Source organism: Plectropomus leopardus, chromosome 14 (genome assembly GCF_026936395.1).
Source record: "Plectropomus leopardus strain MGB_pleo_1.0 chromosome 14, ASM2693639v1, whole genome shotgun sequence".
Taxonomy (NCBI): Eukaryota; Metazoa; Chordata; class Actinopteri; order Perciformes; family Serranidae; genus Plectropomus; species Plectropomus leopardus.
The window spans coordinates 12,613,990-12,635,678 of NC_142189.1; the positions used below are offsets into that span (position 1 = coordinate 12,613,990).

General features: G+C 37.8%; 1 protein-coding gene across 1 annotated transcript; it reads right to left on the reverse strand.

Moving 5' to 3' along the window:
• Positions 1–41: 41 nt before the first annotated feature.
• On the reverse strand, positions 42–20,363 carry LOC121953625 (serine/threonine-protein phosphatase PP1-beta catalytic subunit). The gene is made up of 8 exons (XM_042500811.2): positions 20,219–20,363; positions 13,064–13,195; positions 5,591–5,821; positions 4,857–4,961; positions 4,657–4,728; positions 3,387–3,538; positions 2,672–2,806; positions 42–1,817 (listed from the first exon to the last, which is right to left on the reverse strand). Exons 1-8 carry the CDS (start codon positions 20,268–20,270, stop codon positions 1,713–1,715), a joined length of 984 nt encoding a protein of 327 aa, XP_042356745.2. The 5' UTR covers positions 20,271–20,363; the 3' UTR covers positions 42–1,712.
• Positions 20,364–21,689: the final 1,326 nt, after the last annotated feature.

Here is a 21,689-nt window from a genome sequence, read left to right on the forward strand (position 1 = left end):
GCAAAGATATCAGTAAAAACAGATAGAACAACAACAACAACTTTGGTTTCCATCCATTTTATTGAATTTATAGACTTTCAAACAAACTTGTACAAATTGCAAAACAGCTTTTGGTAACACTTCATTGTTTTCTTATTATCAGTATTAGGAAATAAATTAAGTGAACAGAAAGTAAACAATGTGAATAGAGAACATAGAAATACAACAGAAAGAATAATACCACAAAGAGCGAAAAAGAAAGAAAAAAAGAGGCAACTGTTTTCCACAAAGGGTCGACTGCATCTTATTTGCAGTAAAGTGAAGTTAACTTCCAGTAAAATCACATCTGATTTGTGCTGTATTACTGTAACTATACACCAGGTGGCATCACTATCACACAGCATAACGGCCTGCTCCTGCCGCCCACTCCTGACTCCTCTGCAGTTTTCATATAGCAGAACAGATTGGGTGATGTGACAGGAGGATAGCTGACACTTTACTTAAAAGCTTCCAAGAGCAAACTTTCTTCATTATGTTTTTGTTGTTGTTGCATTCTCTCTAAACACATCACAAATACTGTGGAGCATTTTGCAGAGTTTGCTTTTTATTTGTCTTTTTAACACTGTACGGCTTACTAAGATTTGCTAGACCCATTGCAAAATTGCACCTGTCGCCGTTAGTATTTTCAAATTCTTCACTGTTTCTTCAGACTCAGAAAAGGGCAATTTTATAAGCACATTTTGCACACCAGTTATCCAGTATGTCTGCAGGTAAAATACTGACCAGTAGTGACTCATATTAGTTAAATGCCTGTGCATGGACATGAAAAAAAGTCTCAGCATTTCACTACAAATCAGTGGGATTATAAGGGGGAAAATGTCTTGATGACAACAAATAATAAATAGACCCAGGCAAATATTCAATGCCAGCTCTGTGTGAGGAGCGGCATGTTTTTGTGTGGGTGTAGAGTCGAGGCACAGGGAGGCATAACAGAGTGGAGGAATGGATGCCCAGAGGGCGTCGTGTTTGGGGAGAGCGCGTCCACTGCCAGCAGCATCCGATTTAGCCTCTATATTTCATTCAAACCGGTCACTTCACATTCTTTGCCACTCATGGGGGCGTGCACTTCTTCACTGGTTAAATATACAAAACATGCGCCTGCACAAGAACCGCAAGTGCACCGCATACGCTGTAATAAGTTTAAACTGTTAAACCGGAATACAAGCAATGTTATTTGTGTGTACGGTTTTAGCATTGCACAGAAACCTCAGTCTCATTTAAACACGTTGGAAGGATTCTCTCTCTTTTTGAGAGGTCAAGGCAAACAATCAATCTCTACTTTGTTTTTGTTCAACTCAAAAAGAAATTCCTCTAAATCAGCCTCTCTACACAGAGAAGGCGTTTCCTTACACGACACAGAACCTCAGAAAACCTCGAATGGCATTGGAAGTAAAACCACAAAAAAAAATTATCTGTTAATAATATCAAAAATACCAACAAACAGGCAAAAAAAACCAAAAAACAGATTGATCACAGCAAATTTATGTACACATACACATTAAGAAAAGAGCTGTCAGTGGAGTTGGGGAGGGGGTGGATGAGTGGGAAAGAAAGATTTGGGCAATTAGATAAGCCCTGTATCTTCGCTATACAGGGGAGTTACAGGGGTTGCCATGGCGGCAGACCGGGGACGGACAAGGGGAGAAGGAAGGGGGAGAGCCAGGGCTGTACGTTCACCTCTTCTTGGGAGCTTGGGTAGTGCGGGGTGGGGTGACGGGCCGACCAGAATTTACACCACCGTACTGGTACTTGGCCTTCTTCTCTGAGGGCTTTAGGATCTTAAAATAACAGAGAGAAGATGCATGTGAGTGTTTCTGAGATTAAGTCATTGTATACAATATATATATACACATATACAGTGGGGAAAAAAAGATTAACATTCTTTACTTTAAACATATTTCCAATGCAGCTTTTCACATGAAATTTAGACCAGACATTTATGTTAACTCATTAAAACTACACAGTTTAAAAAAAAAAAAAAGTGGTCTAACACAGGAAAATAGTATTGAACATGCTAACAGAATTCTGTTTAACCCTTTGGAACCTGAGCATATTTGCTTGGTTTCTTTCAAAAACGTGACCATGCAGTTGAAACCTGAAAATTATTTTTAAAACAGTACCAAAAAAAGAAAAGAAAATGACCCAGAAAAAGCACATACAAATTATAATAATTCTGAAACATAGTTTTAAATATGTAATTATGATAATGAGATATGAAAAAAAGAGATTTTTTTCCCTAGCATTTTAAAGATAATTTTCTAAATCAACTAATTTCTTCAATTTGTGGAATATTTCTTACAATTGCCTTTTTCCCCCATGTTTTTCAAAGAAATCCCAACAATCTGATCAAGGTTTATTGGTTTAAATACTTGTAAAGGGTGTCTGAAAGCAACACTAGAAAATTGACATCAGTCCAGGCTTCAAAGGGTTAATACTTTGTGGAGAAGCCTTTGTTTGAATGACTCAGTCAATCACCCGACTGAAACATTTGTGGAAGAAACTGCTATATATGGGTACCTTTATTGAGTTGATATCAGTTTCTGGTCTAAATTTTATATTTGAAATATGTTTAATGAAGAAATTGTATTTTCCTCATTATAAATGCGCATGTGTCCCGACAGATTTAACTCACCTGGAAGGAGCACATGAGGGATTCATCGACACTCATCATGCCGCCTGCATTGTCAAACTCCCCGCAATAGTTTGGAGCAGAGAAAAGTGTGACCAGTTGGCGTTTGGCAAAGAACTCATATCCATCCTCCACAACCTGTTAGAAAACACATGACATTATTCCGCCGCCCACAGCGATCAATACAGAAAAACAGAATTTCAGAGTCCAGCTCTTGTACCATGGTTGAGTGTCCATAACCACCTACATCTGAATCAATATAAAAACGCCCAACACAGAGCCGAAATAGCCGATGTATAACAAAAGTTTACATTCCGATTTTAATCATCAATCCTTTTCAGTCATCTATCAGGTAAATATTCCTGATGCCAGTGTCTCACGTGAAATTAATAGCTTCACATTCTGTTTTCTACTATTTTGCTTCAGTAAAAAAAATGCATTGATAATCAGCTAAATGACGTTATAATGAAAGATGCATGGCGAAAAAGAGAAGCACTGGGTCTATTATGTGGTTTAGCTCTTGTGTCTGTGTCTTTGCGTCAGCCGCAGTAATTACTTCTGCAAAAGACACAAACTAATGGAGGTCAGCTTTCATTAAAGTGCATGTCCAACCAATTTTAAGTCTCCAGGAAAAAAAAAAGATCAATTTGCTTGCCGTGCACTTCCTGCATTCATAATCCATCTCCAGGCGCTCTGCTTTAATTCCCTTCATAATTACCTGATGGGCTCTGCAGATGAGGTCCAGGTCGTGGCGGTTTAGGAACTTGCTGACCACATCTGCCCCGAAGGTGAAGGAGACCCCACGGTCGTTCTCTCCCCAACCTTGTACGTCTTTATCTGGGTCTGACCACAAGAGGTCACACAGCAGGCCTGAGAGACACATGGAGAGGAGACATGGAGATGAAGGACAAAAACATCATGGGAGCTGAAGGGTGAGCATAGACAGACAAAGTTGTGCTGAAGATCCAGCAGATTTTGATGATGTGACACAAAAGATTTACTGATGTTATAGTCATTCATTCGGGAACACTCTTATAACTATGAGCATGCACTTAAAGGGACAGTTCACCCTAAAATGAAACATATATATTTGTCGTCTTACCTGTAGTGATATGAATCTAGTGTAGGTGTGAGCTGCCGAATGTTGGCGATCAGCTGAAGAGGTTTTTGCCTTCTCTCCAGCATAATGGAACTAGACAGCACTTAGCCTAGGGCCATGCCATTTTTCTGACGGCCCAAAATTCTGTAGCCTCATTGGTACGAAAAATGTCCCAAAAGTTGGACCAAAAGTTATTCCAAAAGAAACGCCCATTACTCCAAAGACTTGATTCTCATGAAATATACACTCCCTGCAATTAGTTTCAGTTTCTCAGCAGCATTTGAGTCACCAAACCAACATGTTTTAAGCCAAAACATGCAATCTTTTCCCAACCATAACCAAACAGCTGTGCCGAAACCTAACCGAACACACGTATTGGTGGTTTACAGAAATGAAAGATGCAAACATTTTTTCTCGCAATTGGGTTTTCTTCCTGCAGGAAGTGTTTATTTTCAGAAAAACGGGACTTCAGAGCAATGGGTGTTTTTTTGTTTTTAGGATAATGAGTGGTCAGAGGAATGAGCTCTCCGTCTGATGGGGCCATCAGAGTGATGGGCGGTCCCCCTCAGCTTCTGCCGCTAAGTTCCAGAAAACGAAACTAAAATAATAATAATAATATATAAATAATAACAATAATCTACAGACTTTGTTGTGAGCCGGTTCATGTTAGAACTATTTTCTTTCTATTAAACTTCACCCACCACCTGTATCACTGCACAGAAGGAAGCGTGCATGTACTGCACATCATTAATGTTTACATCTCGCACTGTCACGAACACGAGCCTGTCATCCATGAGCTGAGGCACACTTCCCTCTGCGCAGTTTTAAGTACAAGCAGACACACACACACACACACACACACACACACACACACACACACACACAGTACCTGTATCAGGCACGTCTGTTGGCCTCATGATCCTGCGAATCTGCTCCATTGACTGCAAATCAGGCGATAGCCCTTAAATAGAAAATAAGGAGGTTACTTTGATTTGGAGTTCCTACAAATATATATTTAACCAGGGCATCAGAACGTTTCGGTTTAAATTTGGGACAACGGGAGAGAACTTGTGCCAGCTGTTGTCTTACCTCCATGGCAGCAGAAGATCTTCTCGTCGATGATAGCAGCAATGGGAAGGCAGTTAAAGCAGTCAGTGAAGGTCTTCCACAACTTAATGTTGAACCTGCGCTTGCCTGGCGAAACACATCAACACGTTTTAACCCTTTGAACACTGCAATAGAAATTATCCACCATATTTTTAAGAAATGCTCATTTTTTTATGAGCAGATGGCAAAGGCGTTTTGACAGTTTTAGAATTTATTCCTCTGACACCATCACGTGTTTTCACAGGGTTTAACACCCATTTAACATAGTTTGATGACTTCATCACAAGCGCACATCATGATGATATGGAAGACAGAAACCTTGAATTTCTTCAAAAAGAATGAACGTTTTAGTTAATAATATTCATAACTTTATTTATTAGCACCTTTAAAAACACAGTTTACAAAGTGCTTTGACAAACAAAGCAAAGGCGAGGCAGTTAACCCCAGAGTTAATAAAACAAATGAAGTTAGTCAATAATGCCGAACAAAGACCAGACAAGAGTTAAGGCAGAATTAAATAGGAGATTCGAAGCAGAGACATATTAGAAAAATACGGTAACAAAAAAACCCCCTAAAGCTATTATGTTTTTATTTTATATGGATTTACACAGAATCTTGCAAAAACGTCTGTTTTGAAAGGATGAAACCAAACTACATGTACACTCCAGAGCCGTGTGTGTGTGTGTGTGTGCAGGTGTGACTTCATTTGTACTCACACTCATCGTAGAAGCCGTAGATGCGGTTGATGGACGCACACTCGTGGTTGCCCCTAAGCAGGAAAAAGTTCTCTGGGTATTTGATCTTGTAGGCCAGCAGGAGGCAGATGGTTTCCAGGGACTGTTTCCCTCTGTCCACGTAGTCACCCAGGAAAAGGTAGTTTGCCTCTGGAGGGAAACCACCATACTCAAACAGCCTCAGTAGATCTGTGTATTGTCCATGGATATCACCTAAAAAAATGGGGCGAGATGCAAGAGAAGGCGTTTATTTATGAGGACAAGCTGCTTAACATACATTCATTACAGAAAGGGGGAGCGACTAAAGGAGGAAAATATTGAGAAGAATTAAACATAAAGCAGCAAAAAGGGGGAGATTATCAAAAACAAAGCATAAGACGAAGAAGAATATCATCAAAGCAAATGAGGGACTTCACACAGAACCAGAAAATATATTCAGAAAAGTAAATGAAATGATATTAAAACATAAAATAAATAAATCTAATCTTGATATTTATATCCATACATATACACACATAAACTCCTACGTGTATATAAATACACAGACGCATTTGCGCACACTTTCACCCACATATACATATTTGCACACTTACACCCGTGTACACATACTTCCACATATCAAGGAAGTAAAAGAGTAAGTTAAAGAACAAATAAACAGATCAATAAATGATACAAAATAAATTCATAAAAAATAAAACAAAATAGAATAAGCATATATATGAATGTTAAAAAAATAAATAAAAAATAAAAGAATTAAATTAAAAAAGGAGGATAACAGAACCTGATTTTATCAAACCACAGAACATGGATGTATGGAACAATAGTATATGCAGAATGAGGAAAAATAAATAAATAAAAATAATGATGATAAAAAATTCAGCACCTTTGTAGGGGGATAATCTAGCTTTTTTTTTTTAAAGTATGAGGAAGTAAAAACCTTTTCTATTTCCAACCACATTTATACAAGCACCATTTGTGAACAGCCAGACATGTAGGTTGGTGTGAATATATGAATGTGCCTCTGCTTTATTGGGGCGACAGCAGCAAGTGTACACGCACAATATGAGCCATTACAACTGCCACCAGATCAATGTCATGGCCCGAGGGACACGAGCTATCGAGGGAGAGAATGCTGACAATCCAGGTTAATCACAAAAATAAAGGGACACACACACACACACACATAGCTACACAAACTAACTTTAATCTTAAGAACTCTCTGAAGATTTAGGGTCAACCTCGTCTCTTTTCGACATCAGTCAGGCTAAAATGTGCCAGAGCAGTTCCTACCAAAGCGCACATTCTCTACAGGGGAGCCTCACTTCATCACCTAGCCAAGACCTGCTTCCTTTTTTATCCTCTTGCACCAACTTAAGAGCTGCTCTAATTTGGGCTAAGTGCTCCAGACCCAGATGACTGCACAGAGCCTCACCAGAAAGACGAGGACAATAATAACAGGCTTCATTGTGACCAAAACGGCAATCCAATTCATGAGCCACACTCTTTTTATGGCAATGCTTCATTACAAGATGGCACCAAATACAAATTAAAATGAAATAATAGGCCTTTTTCAGCTGTGCAGCTGTCTGGCCTTGAGATTAAAATGACCCACAAAAGTCCAACTTTATATCATGAGAGAGCCTGGCATGATTTTTTTCAGTTCAGTGATCTCGGCACCAAAACCCAAACCACGACTGGCATCAATATATGGCTACAGGCCTGTACTTATTTTTGCCTGTGTGTCTAAGGATGGCATGCAAAAACACACTTTTTTACATGCAAATGAATGATTAAAGTAGCAGTTCTGAATGTTTGAAGTCTGACTTATACTCGGTGCTCATGTTGTGCTTAGCCGGCTGGTTTGTGTTTCACCATCAATCATTTTATTTGCCCCGGACACGCAGCCCCAGCTTGCCATCTTGAGTTCTGACACAAGTACTGGTAATGTTAACAACATCACAATCCTTCACATTAATAATACAATATCAAAACTTCAATGAAACAAGTCCTAAAGTATTAATGCAGTGCTCCTGCAACATACTGTAGTCCAGGTCGTAAGCTGTCAGTATGAAAGCAGGAGGGCTTTTAAATATGCGTTACTACTTTAGTTGCTGTCTTCAAACCCTTTTTGAAGTTTTTAACTTCTCGTGAGAAAGTGGAAAGGTGAGGGGGAGAGTAAGGATCCACAAGTCAGAAGTATTTTACAAGATTTCAGTTTTATAGCGATAGGACTTCTTTTTGTGTTCCAAATAACATTATTTCAATGCTAGTTTGCCAAAATAGCAAAAATGTTCATATCTCTATTTTATTATCTATCGGGATACAAAACACATTAAGTCAGCACACGGTGCAAAATTAACTTTTTTTGTCAACCAGACATAAAGAGTGCCCCGGGAACAAGTCCTAAAAGTGGGTAAAGAGTTAGAATTTTCCAGTTGGCTCTCTGACGAGAGAAAAAGGATGACAGTAACTTGTGTTCAGAAAAAAAAGACATCCCTGCAGCACTCTATGGCTAGTTAATTTTCAAATTTTAGCAGCTACACAATAGATTAACATTGTTTTTCTGGTTGGTGAGTGAAGCAAATCTACCAGCAGCCACTTGCATATTTTAGCAGCATTTGGCTGGTGGATGGTGTCAATTTGTACCCTGAATCTGTGCTGTGCTAATCTAGCTGAAGCTGGAACAGATCTTAAGACTCCTAAAATCTACAAATACTACATAAAAACAAGAAAGTACTGATTTTGACAAACACAGTTTTTTTTAGTCTTGGCAGGCTGAAAGCAACACATACTGGACAACAGAGTAAATACAGAGGACTGAGTAAACACAGAGGACATCACACAGAAAACAATCATTCTTGCTTGTCCCTGCACCAAAACAGAAGTGGAATCGAGGCATGAACAATTAACTTTGCTCATTTATCTTCTAGTTTGCTCAGAAAAAAAATGCAGTAACGAAGCCACATTGGGATAAAACTATAAACACAAGAGACATGGCAACACAGACTGTAATCTCTGCAGAGACAGCTGGAGGTGAATGAACTTTCTAAGAGCAGGGCTGACTGCAACTGAGCTTTGGATCTGTAATAAAACCTGGATAAACTGCCACCCTTTGATTGGCTGTCTGTTTGAAAATATCAGCCTCCAGAAAGAAGCCTCAGGTTGGTTTTTCTATCCTAACTATCCTCAACTCCACACTAAAAGTTGCTGCATGACTGAATGTGAGTTTGTGAGCTTCACTGGGACTGGCTTTCCACAGGGCAGCCCCCCCACCTGCCCTCTCACAAGGAACTGTAGGATGACAGTGAATTATTTACCCAGCACTGCCTCTGCAGTGTCAAAACAGTCCGAGAATAGCAGCACGGAGATTTAGGGTTTAAAAAACAGAGCAAAAGGCTGAGAGTTGGAAAACAAGGGAGCGCTGGACCTGAGGTCAGTGTTATAAATGAGCACCATTTGTCCCAAAGAATAACACAATATAAAAGCAATGGTGATGATAAAACTCTATAAAAATAAAAGGACACATCTTATGACTCCAAGCATGCCACCCATGTGTGGTACGGATATGTTATTTGTCATGCTGCCATGCAGATGACTCAGATCAGTAATAAATAAACAAACGATAACCATGTCTATGCACATACTGAAGATCTTAAGAAACAAAGCTGTAATCATGTGCGCTGTTGCGTGACCTCGTGTAGACAGATAATCAACAGGTTCAAAAACACCCACATAAAAACACGTCCGCGATGTGAGGAACAGTGAATAATAACTGCTTAGAGCAAGATGAAAACAACAAATAAACACAAAAACACTCAGCAAACAGGCCGACTGCAACTGTAATACAGTCTGTTTTGGCTGTTCTACTGTAAATGACGTGATTCAAAAATTTTTCAGATGACAAAGGATCCACTTTACACATATAAGAGCAGGTAAATGCTCATAAAAAACTGTAAAAATACTGCATGACATAATAATATACAGTATCTCATTTCAAATGTTTGAAACCTAAAAACTGGTTTACAGCAAGTGAGGCGACTTTATGGATAGATAAAAAACTGAAAGATACTAAGATGCTTTTTACTGAGTAACAAAGATTGTCTGGGATGGTTTGCAAAAATTAGGCTGATTTAGTTCTATCAATTTATTATATGACCATATTTAAAATATGAGACTTCTTAATAAACTTTTGGATTAAAAATTGTTATAGTGCGTTCTACCTTGTTTTCATCTCATTCTCTTCAGCATGTGAACTATTTGTGCCACTTTTCAGTCAGTACTTGTGGTTAGAAATTAATCAATGACCCTCTTTTTCACTCAGACCTGACACTGTGCCAAGAGTCTGAAAATGTATGAGAAATGATACCAGAATCAGGGTTGTTCCTGGATGAATGGGTCTTTGGGGGAGTGACTCTGCACAACAGTGTGATCCGTCCGACTTCGATCCGAAAACAGTCTTCGTATAAGAAAACCTTACGATACCTGTAGAATCAGATCTGAACATTTTTCGTCTCCCTTTTACACATATAGCAAACGACATGCGACTGCCACACACGTTCTCGCCTACTTTAAATACTCAATTTGGGTAAGCAAAGGGTGTAACAGGACTTAATGCAAAAAATCTGCTCTATATTTTTAAAATTTTCATTAGAAATAAAAAAGGATACACTGGAATTACAGGTACTCTAAAAGTGTGAAAAACATGAAAAAAACAGGAGGAATTACATGAAAAACCCTTTATTACAGTGGCTAAATCATTAAAAAAGCCAACATGTTTTGACCACTACCAGTCTTCATTAGGGCTTTAAAGCTTTTAAGTTTTTAAAGCCCTGACAAAGTTCTGTTCTGCTTGTTCAACAGTTGTTTAATAACTTGCTCAGGGAGGATTTTAATTGCTATTTTTATTATCAATTCTTATAATTTTGGTGCTTGTGATTTTTCTTTGGCGCCTTTGGCGATTTTCCTTTCTTTTGGGGGGTGTGACAAAAAGTCCTCTTTGCAGAAAACATAAACCTACACTACTCATCAACGGCATAAACATAGCATGCATACTTGTGGATTTTATTTTGTCAATTCAACACATCCTCACAAAGAAAGTTGGACTATTATTATAAGTTTCACTGAGCAAGGAACACCATTGTCAATGACATTATACTAAAAAAGAAAATCTAATTTTCTATCTTTCTCTTTAAATAAAAGCCAAACAGTGCCAAAAAGTCCATTTTGGGTTAAAGTACGCCAGTGGAATTAAGGTTAACATGTGAGAGAGAGTAAGTGCAGAACCTGATCCATGTGGCCTTAGTAAATATTTAAAGGCGTTCACTGTTTAGTCTTTATATTCAGTGCTGGTGTCCTGAAAGGATGCCGTCACAGCAATCAAAGGGGTTCAGCGACAAAACAAAGAAAGTAAAGGAGAGACAAAGAAACCGCACACAGTGACAAATAACACCACCTCGAACTCATGCATATTTTAGAGTGATAAGCCAGCCTTGGGTCTACATGGATGAAGGTGCTTGAGACCTTAAAAAAGTTTTTCTTACGCAGACATATGGATCACATATTTCTCTCAACACTCAGTTTGACAAGAAACAAAATGAATACAACCTAATCAAATTAATTCTCCCTATTATTACGTCCATCACATGAAATATAAATGCTGTCATCTGAGTTTCACACAGTTATTAGGCCTACATAACAACAAAGTAAATGTGTGTGGGAGGACACTGGTATGAGGACAGCCACAAATGAACTGTGTGTAGGCTTGAGGTTGCATGTAAGCTTGCGTACTGTTTTTCCCAGCCCTGACACATATATTAGACAGTTCTGACTTGTTTGCAGTTGCAGCACCATACTGGAGGAAAGAGATAAAGCGTGTGGGAGTGTGCAGAGATGTGCAGGAGCCAGCTAGAGATAGTGATAGTGATAGCACTTTAACTGGTGAGAGGGGAGTTCACTTGCAAACATACACTGCTTTGCTCCGCTTTGGTCCGTCTATATTGTTTGTGCATGAGTCATACCTTTACATGGTGTTAAAAAAAGTCAAAATACTGCGTTAGTCCGACTGAAATCATCAATCAAGTCGAATTTGTCAAAGTCGGACAAACACACCTGAAAAATTTGGTTCTAAATAGAGCTCCTCTTTCATGCATACGCCTCACTCTGGCCTGTTCATAATTCATGGGGGGTGGGTGCAAAACAGGTTCAGCATTTTAAAAGAATTAAGCACTGGGAGGGGTTTGTGTTTTTTATTTTGGCTTACGTGAGAGACATACAACTATTAGTAGTAGTATTTTGTATTTCTTTTAAATACAAAAGTCACACCCCAGCCACCCCCTTCCTCTGATAAATTAAGTACAGTCCCTTCCAGGATTTGGGTCAGGTTTAGGTAGGAGTAACACATATGGACGGGGGAAACAGTAGTCAACACATCACCGGAATAGAAGCTAAGAAATGTCTGCAGCAAAACATATTTTAGCCACCTACATGAATCAATATCAATTTATGTGTACAATTTATTTAAATATAAGATATTTTACCCACCTACATAAATCAATATCAATTTTAGTGTACAATATATTTGAGTATGCAGTTGCCCCTGAGGTGAAAAACAGACCAGTTGATGACTAGAATCTTCTCTTTTGATTTCCACTGTTCATTAAAAAATATGCTGAACTACCTAACCAGAGACAGAGGTAATGTTATTGTAATGGCAGTGACCGCAGCAGGTGCATAGCACAGAGCGGTTGCTTTCACACCTGCAGAAACACCTGCAGTACACTTATGTTCACACTAATCAGATGAACTGGATCTTGGTCTGTGTCCTTCATGTGAAACCACCCTCAATACAGCATGTATTAAAAGTGAAACAGATTTTTTTATGTGGGCCTTTTTTAGGTGGGTTAGAACTAATCAGTTGAGTCAGAGTTTGCTCAGCACCTTGTGAATATATGTACGTGACTCAGATTTGTTCTAACCTGAAATTATCATAAATAAACATTGTAATTTTGTCTATAGCAACAAGCTAAAAGGGGTCATACACCAACTTCTGTGGCAGAGTTGGACAAACTTCCATCAATAAATCCATTTTTCCCCCAGTGCTTGTATACTGGGACAAGGAAGAATACAAGTCCAATTAAATGGCCTAATCCGTAGCTCAACTTAACTGTGCATGTAAATTTGAATTATACACAATCTGCGTATGTGAGCAATTCCATACACAGGGTTGCGGAGAGAGTAACACTGACTTGATATATGACCCAGGCTGAGGCAGTGTTATCCTGTCTGGTTACATAAGTACACTTTTAAACCTTTCAGTTAAGATGAACTTTAAAGGAAATGTCACAGTAGAATATACAGTACAGAAGGTTACGAGACAGTGAAAGACAGGAGAGCAAAAATAAACACAAGGTCGTGAGAAAATGGCCCAAATCCAGGCCATAAAAGTACAGCACTGACCACAGATCTTCAGGGGTGCCTCAAGCTCCAGCAGGATGGGCTGGCTGAGGAAGATCTCCCTGGATTTGATGCAGAGGCCCCGCACCTCCGCCTCTGTCATCTGGACGATTTTCCCCGGGCGACATCCCCGTACTGGAGAGGAGATAAAAGACCCTGTCAGTGCTTTCAACAACTGTTAGCATCATTGTCAGCATCACCCGCAAACCCCAACAACACAAACTTCATCAGAATGAGGCCATGATGGAATAATTTTTCACCTAAGGGGAGAAAAAAACACTTACAGGGGACTCACAAAGCAATCTTAAAATCTGATGAGCGGTGGGCGTAATGGTTCTGTAGCTTATAGCTGCTTGGTCTCAGCCATACTTAGGAAACCCACTGCTCAGACTATGAGAGCAGCTTGCATCTTCAGCACTGGTGTGGGTTTATTGGCTGTGTAGTTGCACTGTTAGCTTAAGCCTACTTTCTGGCGTTCTGCCACAGTTCTGGGAGCAGATTTATCTTACAATGATGAAAAGCAGAGTGAGAACTGCAAACGTTGGCTACAGTCAGCAGTTGAAATAATCAAGAGATATGAAACGTGAGATTTACATGAAAACTGCTTCCTTGCTATAGTACCTTTGGCTTACATAAGAGTAAAGTTAAGTTTCCTCTAGGTTTCAAAAGTCTGCATTTTATAGACTTTTTGTGTTTGATTTCATATCTGGACAGCCTGTTCAGTACAAGTTTTTTGAAATATGGGGAAAAAAAAAAGAAACTCAGTTGGATGACATAAAAACTACGCAAAAATTGTGTACTGCAAAAGGTAGACAAATGCAGAAATCCAAGTAAACTAATATTAGGCTGAAGAAGTCATAGTCTAGAATACACTTTTGCACTTCCAAAATCATCCACCTGCCCTTTAGACTGCATTCCCCCATGATTTTTAAAACCATTACTTAAGACGGTTGGTATTGAAATTTTAGGAATTATTAACTGCTATGTTCACTTACAAAGGGACAGCTGACATCGAAATCAAGCATACATTTTTTTTCCTCTTACCTGTATATAAAAATAATATATATAAAATATATATATAAAACATATTATTTTATATATAATATATATAAAATAATAATAATATATAAAATTATAAATCTAGACTGCTTTGGTGTGAGGTGCAGAGTGTTTCAGATATCGGTCATAGAAACTTAGAAGCCTTCTGTTGAATATAATGGAACTAGATGGCGCCAAAAAATACATTTGAAAAACTCAACAGTAATGTCTCTTTGCAGGAATTGTGTCCCTGTTACTTAAGATAATCAATAGACCTTGTTGTGAGCAGATTCATGTAAGAACTATTTTCTTTAAACCAAACTACACCTGCCATCTAGTTCCATTATATTGGAGAGAAGGCAGATATCTCCACAGCTGATATCTCCCAAACTCAGCAACTCGCAGCAAAACAGCCTAAATGGATAAACAGCACTACAGCTAAACGGGAAAATAGTATTTTTGATGTGGGGGCAAATTGTCCCCTTAAATATTCCACTGTTTACCCCGTATTAAAGTCACCCTCTCTGAAACCCACTGTTGTAACTATCTCTAAACTGATATTAAAAGAACTTAAAAAAGACATGTAATAAAAATCTACACACAATTGATTTCTTTTGTGAAATACAATCGAATTAGCTAAATAATAATGACAACAATTATAATAGCAATAATAAAAGTACCATACTTAATTCTGGTATCAGCAGTCAAATCATCCAAAAACTGCAGCCTACACAAAATACTGCTGTCAGGCTTTTAACACGCTCTATCTAAATGAAATAAATGATGAGTTATAAAGTGATTTTAGGCTTTTACAGCTTCTTTTTAAGGCCTGGATTGGTCAGGCTCCTGCCTGTATCTGTGATCCGCTGACTCCCTATAAGCCTGATTGCTGCTTAAGATCCTGCAGCCTGAGGATCATCTCCATCAGGAAAATACAATGTCCTCTTTTACAGCCCGCCTTTATCGCAGGGCTTTTTCCTAACGGATGGCATTTTTTGTTATTATTCAAATTATTTCGTCTTATTTCATATGTTGTGTTTTGGATATATTTCACCTTTATTATCTGTTTTGTAGCTTTATTTCTAAAGGTGCTCTATAATTAAGTGTATTATTATTATCATCCCTATTATAGTGGTGAGGTAACAGTGACTAATTGAGTTTTGTCTGTATGGTAATACATGTATAGTATTTTAATTGGATGGCACTTATATAGTGCTCTTAATTATTTCAATCTCAGTTTGGTCGTCAAAGAAAGCAAATCAAAACACTGTGTGAACTGAACCACTGACGATGGAAACAAAAGTGATGAACAAATCCATGACTGAGGAATTATGTAATAACTCGCCAAACCATTTTGGTACTGCCTTAAAGCTAGACGCCCACTAAAGATTCCAATAAAGGATAGCTGAGCCGAGTGAAACAAATGTGCATTAGTCAGTGGGGGAAGTTTCCTTTGACACTTTTTATATTTCCCTTTTTGTTTCTTTAAAAGATGACATTTATATTATAAAATAACCAGACAGGAAGCGGTTCAAAATAGATTAACTGCTGTATTGAAACCCCTAAAGCTTAGTGCATACATTTTTGTGCATATATATAAATGCACATGTGCTACTTACTGTACTTAGACTCACTCACTGTCTCATTAGTCATGTAATCCAAACAAATCTGAAAGAGCAGAGTGAACCGGAGGAGTATGGATCCTCGCAGATGGTGTGTCTGAGTGCCAAACACTATTCTAGGGCTTCAACAACCTTAATCAAGTGTTGCTTTACACCATCAATTTCACACCATCATTTCTTTATCATCTATCTACTGTATCTGCAGTGCTCCATAGCCATGTGCCACGCCTGGTGTGAAGCATGAAATTGCAGAAGTAGGGTTCTTCACTCAACGGCCAGGCGTCATCAGAGCTGAACGAGTTAAGCTCTGATGCTGAGCCTGCTCGGCTTTAACACTGAACCTTTCACTGTTCGCACTTCTGCAGGCTGGCACTTTTAAAAGAGATTACGTTCTTAAGAACATTGAGGGGCAAAGGCTAAAATGAAGCAATGACAAGGATTTGCAGCCATCATAAACCAAATCGCTGTTTGTGTGTGTGTGTGACTGTGCGACCGTACGGGTCTGGCACAGTGGCACAGTGTTTCATAAGTTTTAATTCCAATGAATAAGCACTCTCACTGACACTTGGCTTTTCCTCAAGACCAAATTTTCCCAGACAGCAAGACATACAGTGAGCTATTATGTGATGCTGGGATGCAAAATAAGGGCTCAAGACATTTCAAATAATCAGATTTAGAGACTAAGCACCAGGGAATTTTTAGTCTTTTGTTATGGTTAAGTCTCCGCTGAACATTAAAAAAAATATCAACAGTTGACGGTGCACGTGTTTGAGACCAAAACCAGTTTTGTTAAATGCTCCCATTTTTCCTACTTATTTGTTAAAGATGTAAAATTATTTTAACATGCTCAATGGATATATTTCTCTCAAATTTCGGTCACAAATTCATTAAAATCCATGTCAGTGAGCATCATTACTACACAGGTATGCCCTAACTTTAACCTGTTAAGAGTGGGAGCCAAAACAAAAGTGTTGCATTTACAAAAAATTGGTTAAAAACCAATCTGAAGTTTGTTTGAATGTTTAGGAAAGGGATATACTCGGAGAGAAATTGTGAAACAGACATGCCATGGTGAATTTTTTTAAAAAAGGCATATCTTAGAGATGATGGTATGTAGAGCTGCACAATTATGCCAAATATTATCCAAATTGCAATATGGCCAAATGCAATATCCAAATTGCAGGAGCTGAAATGTTTTGATAAAGACAAAATCTGTCACAAGATATCACTATAAATGAAGACTTGTGGTGTCTGCCAACAAATCATATCTTAGACGAAAGCTAACATGCTTGTTTGGTACAGACCCCAGCAAATATCACATCATCATCAATTTTATATGAAATGAAATGCAAAAATTACCATTCCCACGTAAATCAAAACTCATATTGCAATTGCAGTATCTGTCAAAATAGTTGCAGTTGGATTTTTTGCATATCATGCAGTTTTGATGATGTGCATCAATGTTGTCACTTTATGACAATGATATCTGAGCACTGGTCACAGAATCAATATTTTTTAAAAAACATTTCTGTGTATTGTTACACCGCTGTAATCATTAACTATTTGCACGTGTGCTTGATTCTCACTCTTGAGTAAGTTCACAGCACAAACCACAAAGATGAACTATTACATAAGAAGCCTATGAAACAATAACATCCAAGTCAATTAGTCATGCGTAGTCACTTGTTTTGAGAGCGTGAAAATATAAAAAAGACACATCACCATCTTGCACCAACAAGATCACTACACAACTGACCGCTCATGAAACATGCCAAGTCCCATTTGTATTCAAAATATGAGCAACACAATCAACAAGTCACTGCAGTCCAAGCTGAGAAACAAGGAAAACACAGTGTGTCAGGCATCAACAAGCTTTCCAGCTCAATAAATGATGATTTCATGATTAAGAGCTGAAAACAGACCTGAAGTTGATTGCAGCCTGTGCAGCAATAGCATCATTTACTTTTAATTAATTTCTCCATTTGGTAGAAATGTTATGATCAAAATGAAACTGCAAGAAACACAAGGCAGCTGCAATGTGCAGCATTTTCCAGCAGTCACTATAAATAACAAATCTTAGCATTTCAGTGTTGGCATGCTGGTGTCTCATCTCTCCAACAGAGTCACATATACTGGTGGAAAGTATGCCAAGGACAGCTGAATTTGCCTTAGTGGTCTGGTCTGACTCAAAGGATATATCACAGGGGAACAGAAAACCTCTCCGCCTTCTCTTGAGCAGGTGGCCAGCAATACAAAAGGATTTTTGCACATCCCTCTCACTGCCAAAACCTGGCCCTCACACACCAACACAATTTATTTACCAAGCACGAAAGCAGTAATGACAGTGTGAACACAACAACAAAATATGACACGGTAAAAAACTTCAAATATGAAGATTTTTTTGGGGAAGCACACAGTATTTCTTTCCTAATTTTATAGCATCTTCTATTTGGGTTTTGTTATTCATCTGTACCAATTTTATCAGATAGGCGTTTAAAGGGAACGTTTGTGCACTGAGGATACAAAGTGCATCATAGCAATCTTTCCACTAAAACATATGCAGGCAGCAGTGAGACACAAAAGTTAAAATTACTTCAAAAAAAGCAAACTACCTCACAACCAGTGGTGTTTTTAGGCCTTGGCTTCTTAGGCTTCTGCCCCAAATGTTTTATTCATAGTCCTGGATCTAAATATGTACACTATTTTTCAAAAATAAGAACAGGCCTAACAATAATCAAAAACCCAGGATCTAATAATCTGTCATAACGGTGATAGTTGTACTTGAATCAAATGTACTTAGTTGCATTCTCCCCCATTTTAAACATAAATACATACTATTTTCCCGGATTCAGTCAACACATTTTTAATTATAGCAGCTTCAGCTTATTTTGTTTCTACTCAATATTAACAACTACAAATATTTTTAACATGACTAGTGTTTTTTACTCACTGGCCAAGATGGCTGCTAGATGAAATTATCCACTGGCCAAGTATTTTTTTTTTTACCAGCCAACACAATAAAATGGCACTTTTGTTTCAGATATTTGTTTCGATACGTTTCATCGACATAATAATTTCAAACACAGGTAAACCCGCTAAATATACGTGATAGGCTTTATTCCCACGACCCGTAAACACAGCTTTCCAGCACACAAGTCTGCCATTCTGTCAGCTGGTGTGTGTGTGTGTGTGTGTGTGTGTGTGTGTATCATATTTTTTTGGGTGTATCCGTGTGACGCCATGGACAGGCAGGAGAACAGGTAAACTGTAGTCAGCAGCAGGAATAGAGGTCCTTTTCAGTGCTTTAAATATCTCTTACTGAGCCATTCTCTTCTTATGCATTCACACTGGATTAAAAAGACAGAAGTTAGTGGGTGGTAGCAGGTTTTTTGTGCAGTGGGAATGAGGATATTTTTTTTAAATTACATGACTATTGACTGATACAAATATTTACCCGCCAGTGTGGCAGAGAGTCTTCCAAGATTTATATGCCAAACAGAAAATTTTACCACATATGGTGCCTGGCGGGTGTTAATTTCAGACCCTGAATATGATATTTCAAATATTAATCTAGAAACGAGAAACAAATGTGGTTAGGATAAAAGAGGGTGCATTAAAAGTGATAAAAAACAAGTTTGTTTTTATAAAAACTTCCCAAGGGAGGATACCCCTGCAGAAATCTGGGTTAAGCCCCCAACGTCCTCAAATTCTGGAAACACCCCTGCTTATAACTCAAAATAGTCTAAAATGCAGTGATAAGTATGTCCAATATCAGATGAAAAGATTATCCAGTGTTTAGTGTTTTGATATCAAATGTAAGCTTTTTTATAAAGCTTGAATCAGCCTGTCTAAATAACAATGTAACATCAACACAAACTGAACAGTGTCTAATAACGGCCACCACAGCACCGCTGACAGGGAGCAAAACTTAACCGTGTCAAGGGCAGGTGCGCTGATGAAAAAAGGTGTCCATGTCTTTAACGAACAACTTACTTAACATTAAATTTTGTAAAAACTACAACCGTTAGAGGCATGACAAATGATTGTGGGTTGTATTTTTATGTCACAACACACCGGATAAAACGTCCCAGCCCTTCCTACTCGATAGGAGCTGTACATAATTTAGAAAATAAATGAGCCAGGACACACCACAAAAAAAAAAAAACCTAAAAAAAAACACCTGGCATAAAATTAATGCTTAAGTAAATACCACGATACGGAGCAATTACTCGCCAACTGTAACGTGGTGGTTACAGTGAAAATGAGAAATGTAGGCGTTCACCGCTGAGTGTTTATAAACACGGCCAGCTAACACTAACGTTAGCCCGGAGCTAGCCGGAGATACCGTTGCGATTGGCTGGCGTTAGCACCAGAAGCTAACACGTTAGCTGCGTTTTGAGAGGCAACCGCGGTAGTTACAGAAAACAAACAGCACCAGGCTTGTTCACCATAAACTGATAACTCCGTCTAACATCTGAAAGTGAGTAAAATGGTTCACCTTCCAGGAGCCGAGAGATGAGGCTGTCCACGTTCAATTCACCCTCCGCCATCTTCAAACTGCTGTGGTACAATGTTGGCCGGTTCGAGTCCCCCTGCACACACCAGGGGGCGCTGCTGACAAGAAAACACCAGCCGAGGGTGATAATTAGAGAAGTAGTGAAGACAAAACGCACTTTGTGTCACTTTAACCACCTTTAAATTTATTAAAAGGAGTTTATTCGTGACACCAGGCCTTAGGCTGACAAATATACTATTTATCTTTTACTAAATACCCCTCAGCATATTGTTTTAAACTGATTCAAAAAGGCAAGGTATGTTTATTTACACTGGTGGAGGAAGTAAGTAAAAGTACTAATACCACCCTGTGAAAATACTCTGTTACAAGTAAGAGTCCTGTTGAAGTAAAACTAAGTATAATCAGAAATTTGTACTTAAAATTTTAATATTGTGTAAAAGTACAAAATGCAAAGAAAAAAAATGCATCAAATTATTTGAAAAAAAGGTGGAAGAAAAAACACAGCCCAAAACTCTTAATTATTCAAAAAAATAAATGAGAAAAAAAACACCCCAAAAATCAAAATTATGGAAAAAGAGAAAATCTAAATGTTTACTAAAATTAATTTTCTCTGAATCAACTAATCAATTAATAAGCTAATCATTGCAGCTGTACTTGTATAAACCATTTGGTAATTTCATTTATAACTAAACATCATATTTTACAAAATCCTCTTGAGAATTTTATGCAGAATCCTGATTTATAGAGTAACTAGGGTGTCAGTAAAAGTAAAGTACAAGTATCTCAAAGTCAGACTTGAGTACAATGTTTGAGTAAAAGTACTTTGTTACATTTCACCATTCAAACACTGGATACAAGTGCTTTAGAGCGGCATCAAAATACATTAAATATAAGAAGTTAAGAAAACATTACCATGGCATTCATAAAACAATTAATAGATAAATTAGAAAGGACACGGCCCTTGCGAGGACAAGTGGTTACGGAATGAATTAATTAGAAAGGATAAAATGAACATTAAATGACAACTGAACAAGCAAAAGCAAGTAAATAAATAGTTGCAGATTAAACAAAAAGGAAGCTGAAGCAACCAAATCCCTTAAAACTAACAATAAAACCTCATATATTTGTAATTAAAATGAAGACTAAAAAATATAAGATAAAAAGATGAGTCAGAACTGATAAAAAATCAATAAACTATAATATTAAAAGTAGATGACTAAAACAGATACATTTTCATTAAAATAAATAAAATAACTATAAAAAGAATAAAATAAGACGAATAGACCAATAAGAGATGATAACACACAAGCAAAAAAAAAAACAATTAAAAAAAAGAAGATGAATCAATAAAGCAGCAAAAGTAAAACCACACCTCTATTAAAACCAATAAAATAAAGTACTAGTCCAAGAGATTAAATTATTTTTGTATCTATAAGTGATCTTCTGGTATGTC